The following is a 9,128-nucleotide window of genomic DNA, read 5'->3' as shown; positions in this document are numbered from 1 at the left end:
TCGAGCAATGGCTCAAATACAACAGGACCACAACTCAATAAGTTACGACATTGTGGGACCTTTCCATGATATCCCCGCAGGCGTATAAATAGCCATGTGATGGCATAATCGCGTTCCGTAAGGAAAAGCAAATCGGATTACTTGAGACAACATTGTTCAACATAGAAAACCTCTATCCTTTTCTGATACTTATTCTTAAATATCTATTTACCAATAGATGGCGCTGAAATCAAATATTAGCACCGAGTACCCGGTGACGTTTATTGATTTTTCGAGGCAACGTTCATTTCGCGCTAACTTCGTCCTCAACCCCCCGCCTATCTTGTTTGATCACTAAACAGTTTTTATTATTAAATATTATTTTTTTAATAACACGTAAATTCGTAGTTTTAAATAGAAATGAGGTTGGGGACCGGCTTCTTGGCTTGTGTTAATTTTGATTAACATGTATTATCATTTGCGCAAAGCTTTCCTTTTGTTTTATAACAAATATTTGAGTAATTAGAGATGGAAGTGGATATAAAAGTAATACATGACGCCGGAAGGTAGTAACAGAGACCAGATAATGCCTAAACGCATTCCCTTCCACATCGTTTATGCAACAAGTAAGTAATTTTCATAATTTCTTATACAATAAGTTTTTATAACATTACTCGTTTTATTTACATGTAAGTTTATTAAGTCTTAATAGCTTACCTTTCGTTAGGTTTTTCATTTAAAAAAAGAAACGTGTTCATTGAGTTTGAAAACTGCATTATTTTCTGCAAATGTTATTATTTATATTATATGCGCATTTTTCTCTCTTCTCTTCTTCTAATAAAAAATACTACTGTATTAGAAATTGTTATTTAATTATCTTACAAAAATAATAACTTAAATCTTTATCTATTATATCAATGCTTAAACAAAATTTACTTTTAACACTAATCATACCAACACTTACCAAGCACTTATTTCTACCATAGCGAATCAAGTGAACCGACTTTGTTTCCCGGTTGAATGTATAAAATATAGTTGTATTAACAGAAATAAATATTAAATTTATTTTTATTATTAATGTTTATTAAATAATATTTCGACCATTTCTATAATGCAGAAGTTGAAGATGGGTCATTTGACCCGTTATGGTATGTTTAGTGTTAATAAAGCGAAAACTCACGTGTTATATTTTTAGTGTTTTGATTACACAGGTTGAATTAAGGTTGAAATAATTTTAAAAGGTTTAAGCTCATTTGATGACAATTTATGTGTGCTTAATCTCCGGAATTTTATCAAATAATTCCCTCCTCTCCTTTCTTCTATCGGACAAGACGCGCGTATCCACTACATTCGATTACGAACGAACACGGTTCAAATCCCTTCCACCCGCACTAAGCGTTTCGCTATTAGTTTTATAGTGCGGACTTTCAAAAGAGTGGGACAACCTACAGATCTTCTTTCCGATCAAATATAACTTAGGTATCTTGAGGTCAAGAGTGAATAGGTTTCTTCTTGACAAGTATGTACTATCATAGAGCTCGTCGTCGCTTAACATCAGTCAGGAGTCAGAGGTCAAATGTTTTGCCTATGAACGATAAAAAATGGTTTCTGCCTAATGCCTAAAAACCTTTTCAAAATATACAAACAAATAAAATTTAATATTATTATTATCTCTTCCCGTAGACCCTGACTTCGTTACCAGACCCAGAATTCGTTAGTCTGTCGCATTCCAATAGAAAAAATAAATTAAAGTAACACATTTCGGATTTATAATGATACCCACTCTGCGGAAATTTTATATTCAAAATCTTCAAAACTTTTTCTGCGAAAAGAGCTACACATTTATTTTTTACGAAAGCTTTAAATCTCACAAATTACGCTGTACGCTTAAGAGGTTGCAAAGGTTGAACGATTATGAATTGAGAATTGTTAAAATTATTATGAAGAATATAAAATTAGTTTCCTTTCATATTAATAATGATATGCAGAATGCATCTTACAGGGCCGGAGGACTTTAACACATTAGCAAACGTATTATTGTATTCTATTACCGATTTGTACGAGACATATCTTGTTTAATTTATTAACAAAGCGAAACTAAATGTGACTCCTAGCTTTGCTATTTAAAAATAAGGAACCTCGAAACGTTTTCGTAAAATAACACTTGCCATGAAGTTTCAAGTATGTCCAAAAGCAAATCTTCGAGCATCAGGAATCAATACTAAGTACTGATTATGTCCAACATTCGTCGCCATCATTTCAACCGTTACATGCCCACTGCTGGACATAGGTCTATCCCAGATATTTCCGAAAGGTCTATTAGGAAGCAGTTTGCATCTACTGTAATTCTCTCACTCCTTAATAAGGTCTTCTATCTCCTGTAAGTAAAGAATCCATGTAGTTCGACATATATTATAAATTTATAACCAATATCAACCCGTGAATTTCACAGATATTTAAATAAAAAATTAATTGTCAACTGGTTAAGTTATTTATAATGTAAGATTTATAAATAAATAAATAATAGCTGCATCCGTAGCTATTTTCGACTTAATTTTTTTAAACCTTTTTTAAACGGAATATATTACAGTTGAGCTAATAGTAGATCCTTGATTTGACGTTGAGTTTTCAAATATCAGTTTTTTTCCCTTGGCCTCTTTAAACATTTCATTTCATAGGTTTATGTACTTAATTAAATGTAAATAACAATCAAATTTCAAAGTTGTTTCTTTATAGACAACCAAAATTATCACGTCCCACAAAAGTTTAGAGAAAATCAACGGAGAATGTCGTTTTGAAAAAATTAAGTCACGCTATAGTACAGCGGAGAATTTAGGTCGGCAACTGTTTCAATATTTCGCTGACTAACCAGAATTTTTTTTTCAGGAATTTCGTTTAGTCCACTCGTTAATTTATTTAAAACTACCTATTTGATTCTTTTTATAATTTGTTTAGCATTATTTTTATTGTTTTATTTATATTAGATTATTAGTGATTCTAAGCCGGATACAAGCCAGGCTAGTTCGATGCTTTCTTTTCCATTACCAAACAAAAAATAAAACATATAATACTTCACATTACTTGCTATTCTATTACCTTAATCAAAACTAAGAGAGCAGTGGTAGCTCAGCGGTAAAGGATTGAGATTTGCAATCGAAGATTCGATTCTCGCGATACAATCTTATGCAATTCATACTTTGTGCATTTTAACAGCGCCAGTGCTTATAAACAAGTTTCCAGAAGACGAAGAGTAGCGTTCTCTAGTAGGTACGCAAGCCTTAACATCAACATTAAGCGTGACTATTATATTATATCTCACCATAGATATCTTTGTGGGAGGTCTATGCCTTGCAGTGGTCGTCTATGGGCTGAAGCAATGACAGTATATTAACATTAATTATTGTTATAGATAGAACCTATCTCTTTCGTGAGGAGTGGGCATTTAATTACGCATATCACCGGAATTAAAAAAAAATTAAGGCTATTTCTAAAGATAAATTGTTAAAAATTGCAACCCTTTTTAAACGAGCTGTAAAGCCGCCTAGCACGCGTAATAAGATTTATTTATTTACTATACTTTCATAAATCCGTTGTACCAGGACCCATACGTCAATTTCCTAGACACGATACGAAAATGCCTTGAAACATTAAACAAGTGATGGTGAAACTTCGACATGCGAGCTCGTTATATGTCAAAGTCAAAGTTAAAACCAAAGTTAAAACAACTTTATTATGTGAGATCATTAAAATCATTTATAATCGTCAGCTTAAAATTAAGTTTGAAGTTAATTAGTAAAGCGCTACTTACTGAAAAGAACTAACAACATATTTATTTGGACACACACATTAGAACAATTCGTTTCGAAATCTTTATCATGAACATACTATGATATAGAACAATATGCTTTGGCAGAGCCTGTGCTTTATAAATTTCTAGAATTTAGATAAACTCGTCATATTTAAGTCTCTTAACTAAGTTGGTTAAAAAGAAATATAATTATTTATGTTTATAATAATTAACAAATTTATACCTGAAACCATACTTCACATATAAGTACAATAATATAGCGTGATATACGTATTATAAACATTTAAATACACTGTTTTTATTTTCTGATTACAGTAATTGTGTTTGATTTATATACTGAATACATGTTGTGTTGAAATAGGTGTAAAAGTTTTAAATGAATTCATGCATAACTTATGTTTCAGGAAAAGATTTATAGTTTTTACATCTATTTCCAATCAACCTGTATAAAGCGATCACTATAAAATGTAACTATAATTAAATTTTCTATTATATTGCGACTGGCAAATAACTTCTGGCATTACAAAGTTTGCTGGAACAGTTACAAACAATAATTAAGATTAATATGTAGTACATAAACCGAATTTTATAAACGTTTTTAGTTACTATTTCATTTTTAAGTTTTTATTATTTCTGAATTGTTTTTGGAAAGAGGTTACAAGTCAGTAAAAGAGCATTTACTCCTTTAAAGCTTTTACACTTATAACCCATCAATTTGTGTACATCGACCATGTACAAATAATTTCATTCGTCTGTTACGTCAACTTAAGAAAGCATTAGAAAACTATGAAATGAATGTTAATATGCTGGAGCGACGAGGCCGACTCGTAGGCAGTTACAATGAGCTCATGAAATATTTATCCACATAGCTCGGCACTAATCGATCGAGGCCCCCAGACGCCGCGGCTAGACTGTCTGGCTACCTCAGTACTCAATGACTCTCTCACGTCCAATTCTCTGCCCATTTCATTCAAAGAGAAAATAGTTTTTCCTAATTAAGTTTCGACTGCGGTATCTTTACACAGATTTTATTTATTCGTCATTTATTACATTTTAACTCAGCTAAAGGAATAACTATAAATCGTTGTTTTGTTCGTTATTTTTTCTCTTCACAGTCCGATAAGTCCGAATATTAAATAAATCTAGACACTAAAAAAAATTATAGACGTACGTACGTATGTAACATTTTGATCAAATTATTTTAATTAATATAGATACACATTTTACAATTTCATTAATTATATACACGTAAACTTGGCAAGTTGCTAATAAAAGAGTCAATAATTTTAAATTCAAAACATTCGTTATCCTCCAAAAATTAAAACACCTAATTAACATGTATATGAAATACAAATAAATGTTAAATGTGGCCGAGCTCTACGTTTTCACTTGTCACCTTGCAATATCACCGTTGTATTTCATCATCATTTCGTCGTTCACTGTTAAATACATATCTCATCCGTAGTCTCCAATAGTACCGGTTGGAAGCGGTCTACATCCACCACATTCCGCCGACATTTACTGGTAAAGGCTTGGTCTTGTATATATGCGACAAATCTTGCCATGTCCCAGTTGTATATATATACCATAAATTGAATACACACAGAGTAATTTTGTGTTTAAATTCATGATTAATATAATTAAATAGAGTACAACATCTATCCTGAAATTAGCTACCGATTAATTTCATTTCTCGAATTGATCACAAATTGCAATTCTTTTCGTTCTCACAAACGAATACTTTAATAAAACCTTTGCTTTTCTCGTTATTAGCTCTATCTATATAAAAGCTCACTTACGTAATTGTAAAAAGCATTTGTTGGCAGTGTTCCAGAAATAAACAATTAATATTTCATAGCATCCTTCTGTAGCAGTAATGTAAAGTCAAAAAACCCTAATAGAGTAATGAGGAGGAATATTTGGAGATGTGTTATAGGCCCCTCGTCAACGGCGACGTTTTGCATCGTTCAGTAGCGTGCGCATTAATACAGTCGTAAAGCGGACGATAGCTGTGTACTCTCGACTACGATTCAGTTGCATTACAAACGTAATACTGTCGCACTTTAGTCGCAATACAAGTTCGATTTAGTAACCCCCAATCTGTTCTCGTCGCGACGCAGTACTGCGTTGGGTAAATACGACTAACACGCGTTAGGAGCAGGGCTGACACGCGTTCAATAAACATGAGGAGCTTGATCTAGGTTGCTAGATAGTTGCGTTACCTACCTATCTAGACACCTACCTAGTCAAAATTCGGAAATCTCGGGCGCCTTGAGTCGGAATACTAAACGCGTATTGACTGACAGCTCAAGCCGAAGATTCCGCTGCCCATGCATCACGTCACTTCACGTAACGCCTGCCTAATCACTCTTAAAGCTCGGAGGTTTCCCAAACCGATATGCCTAGTATTTGTAAACCATACCCGAAATTGTCTGGGAAAATCTCGAGCTACATAAACGAATTTTATAGTAAGCGCCTTCTGTCTATGCTCTTTGATTTTGTAGAACCAGTCTCTGTATACGGTACGTTAACCATCATGTTGCTAATAGTTTTTTCGTCTTTTACAGCTATGTATATATCCGAGTGCTGTAAAATTTAAGACAACAATGTTCAACCACTAGACGTAGATACGTAATCCTTTACATAATTTCAAAGAAGCTAGGCTAAGGAGCTAAGTTTATGATTCAATATTAAGTTTGTGCTAATTGAAGTTTAGTATTTATTTTATAAATATGAATCAGTAGGATATATTTCTATTTGGTATTTTAATTCACTATATTAACAAACTATTAATACTAATAATATAAGTATAATAATTATCAATTGGAGCTGTTGTAACCCAGCGATAGAGGACTGAGACTTGCAAACATAGGTCGCGGGTTCACTTCCGGGATATAGTCTTATATATAATTATATAAGACATACTTTGTGTCTAATTATATAGTACTGCTACTGCTCTCAAACAAGTTTCCATAGGATGGGCAGCAGCGTCCTTTGCATACCATAACACCACGCTGCGATCGCCAATCCGCTTGCCAAGCTAAGATTATGGTACATCCCACTATTAATATAAAATATTTGGCGGAAGCCTGTAAGTTTCATTGAGCGTCAAATAATAATAATAATATATAAAGTTTAGAAAATTATCACCAGTTCGAAAATAAAATAGGACTGATTTCTTAAGTTACAACACTTAATACATTAAATTTTACTCGTAAGTAATGTTTTATCTTCGACTTGGAAAAAACAAGGTATTTATATTACTAATACCATATAGCTACATATTTATTATTTCTATAGTATAATTGTTTTACAATGTACAATAGATATTTATTAAAATTAAAATTTAATAATCATTATATTATTAATAAGAAACTAGAAAATTTTAAGGTTTTGTAAATGAAACATATGACAATTATTATGATTTAATTTATTACAGAAAATACACGCCATTTTACCCATACATTTGAATATTATAGCTCCGCATACACATTATATAATTTTTACGCTGCATAGAATCAAAATGAAATAAAAAGGTTTTAAATCCTTTTATTTTGGATATATTTTTTTAGTTCATTGCAGAACGCCGCATTGCAGTCAAAGGCAGATAGTGCAGTGTTAAGCGGTTTGATTGAAAGGGTCGATGTTCTAGACCGCGACGCAATAACAGAACTTTTCCTTTGTTCAACTGCAATTTACTGCACGCAGATACAAACGTTTTTAGCGTTAGAAACTGGAGTTGAAAGCTTACTGTTTTTTGTACATATTTATTATACTGTTATTTGTTCTTTAGTTGCCAAAGTTGCCAACCATTTATACAATGTTGAGGTTGTGTATTCCTTAAACAACAAATAACTTAAAATTTTGTTTACCGTTTTACGTGAGTAGAAAGTATTAAAGATCAAAAGTTACTAAAAAGCGCTGCAGACGGACATAACACTCAACTTGAAAATTATGTGATATTTGGTCTGAGAAAATATTTGCACACACTTCGTTACCAGAACATACACGTAATAATGAGTGACAACTTCACTGTACGACGTTAATTCAAAGAGACAATGATTTTTTTATTTATATGGTTTCCGTAATTTGGGTACTTCTCATTCCCTTATCTTATTTTTGGTACAGGAATGTATTTTTCAACAACTTTTTCATTATATTTTCTCTCTCTTCTTCACAATTTCTTTTATTTATTCCTCTTTCGTTCTTCACATTATCGTTCATTCTCCGTTTATCTTTCGCCATACTTTCCGTTATTCCATATTCCATGTCCATTTTCTTTATTAAATTTTACAAATTTGTACAATACAAGCTTATGTACAGTTAAAATCTTTCCGACATTATGCCAGTTTCTTAATAAAGTAACGGGTCGATCGAATTAACAGTTACATCTAAATTTGACTTTTCTATAATTTTATTAAAAGCGACGTACCGTAGATATGTTTTTTTGATTAACACATTCACTGCGGCTTGAGGTCGATTCAGCCTCATGGTAAACTTTGCACTGGTGCGGCGCGTAAAACTCGTGTTTTCTCTCTAGTGCGGCGGCTGTTTACACTCAACCGTATGAGGTATGACAAAGACAAATATAGCTTTCTTTATGTCTGCGAAGCATTGACTCAATATTGTAAAAAATATTGATGAACATGAGGCAGAAAAGGCCTCAACCGCACTACTAGGAAGTTCAGCTTGAGGCTGATTCGACCTCAGCCGCACCAGCTGAAAGTTCTTCAAAATTGGGCCCGCAGTGAACGTGTTAAGTGTGGTTAGTAATGTATAAGGAAGATACATCATGCACATATCGTTGTCTTTAAAACAAAAAAGGTTATATATAATATTCAATTATTCTAATGATTATTTATTTAGGATCTTATATTTAATGGTCACTTGTTTACGCGGTGAGTAGAATGCTAAAATCAGACAATTTGACAGAAACCAAAAAAAAAAATGATCCCCTATAATCATCGTTGTCGTCGTTTCAGCCCATAGACGCCCTCTGCAAGGCATAGGTCTCTCCTAAAGATATCTATGGTGGGATATACCACAACCGACACGCTTGGTGGACAGGCTAGTGTTCGTAGTGCGGTCTAATGGTACGCAGAGGACCCTACGGCTCATTCTCTCGAAACTTGCTTGTGAATAGTGACAATCCTATATAATTAATGCAGAAAGTATTAATTTTATAAGATTGTATCCTGGAAATCGAACCCGCGCCTTACGATCGCAAGTGTCAGTACTCCACCGCTGGGCCTAGCACTGCTCATAACCCACCTCACCCCTACAATGGCACGTTTAACTTCTTAACGCGCTCTGATTTGCGAAGAGCCCGCAATAACCCTTT

The 9,128-nt window shown here is 33.1% G+C and overlaps 1 protein-coding gene across 1 annotated transcript in view; it reads left to right on the top strand.

The window, feature by feature from the left end:
• The first annotated feature begins 565 nt into the window (after positions 1-565).
• LOC137925753 (centrosomal protein of 104 kDa) overlaps positions 566-9,128 on the top strand; it is a 33,224-nt gene continuing 24,661 nt past the window's right edge. The window contains exon 1 of the mRNA XM_068769222.1: positions 566-605. Within this exon, the coding sequence (XP_068625323.1) occupies positions 566-605 (40 nt within the window). The remainder of the gene's footprint in view (positions 606-9,128) is intronic.

The sequence above is a fragment of the Battus philenor genome, unplaced genomic scaffold, assembly GCF_028537555.1.
Source record: "Battus philenor isolate CCGP_79_NKW_IND1 unplaced genomic scaffold, ilBatPhil1.0.hap1 SCAF_27, whole genome shotgun sequence".
NCBI classification, from domain to species: domain Eukaryota; kingdom Metazoa; phylum Arthropoda; class Insecta; order Lepidoptera; family Papilionidae; genus Battus; species Battus philenor.
Note: the sequence above shows the minus strand (reverse complement) of the source record. Positions and strands in the feature narration are given on the sequence as shown.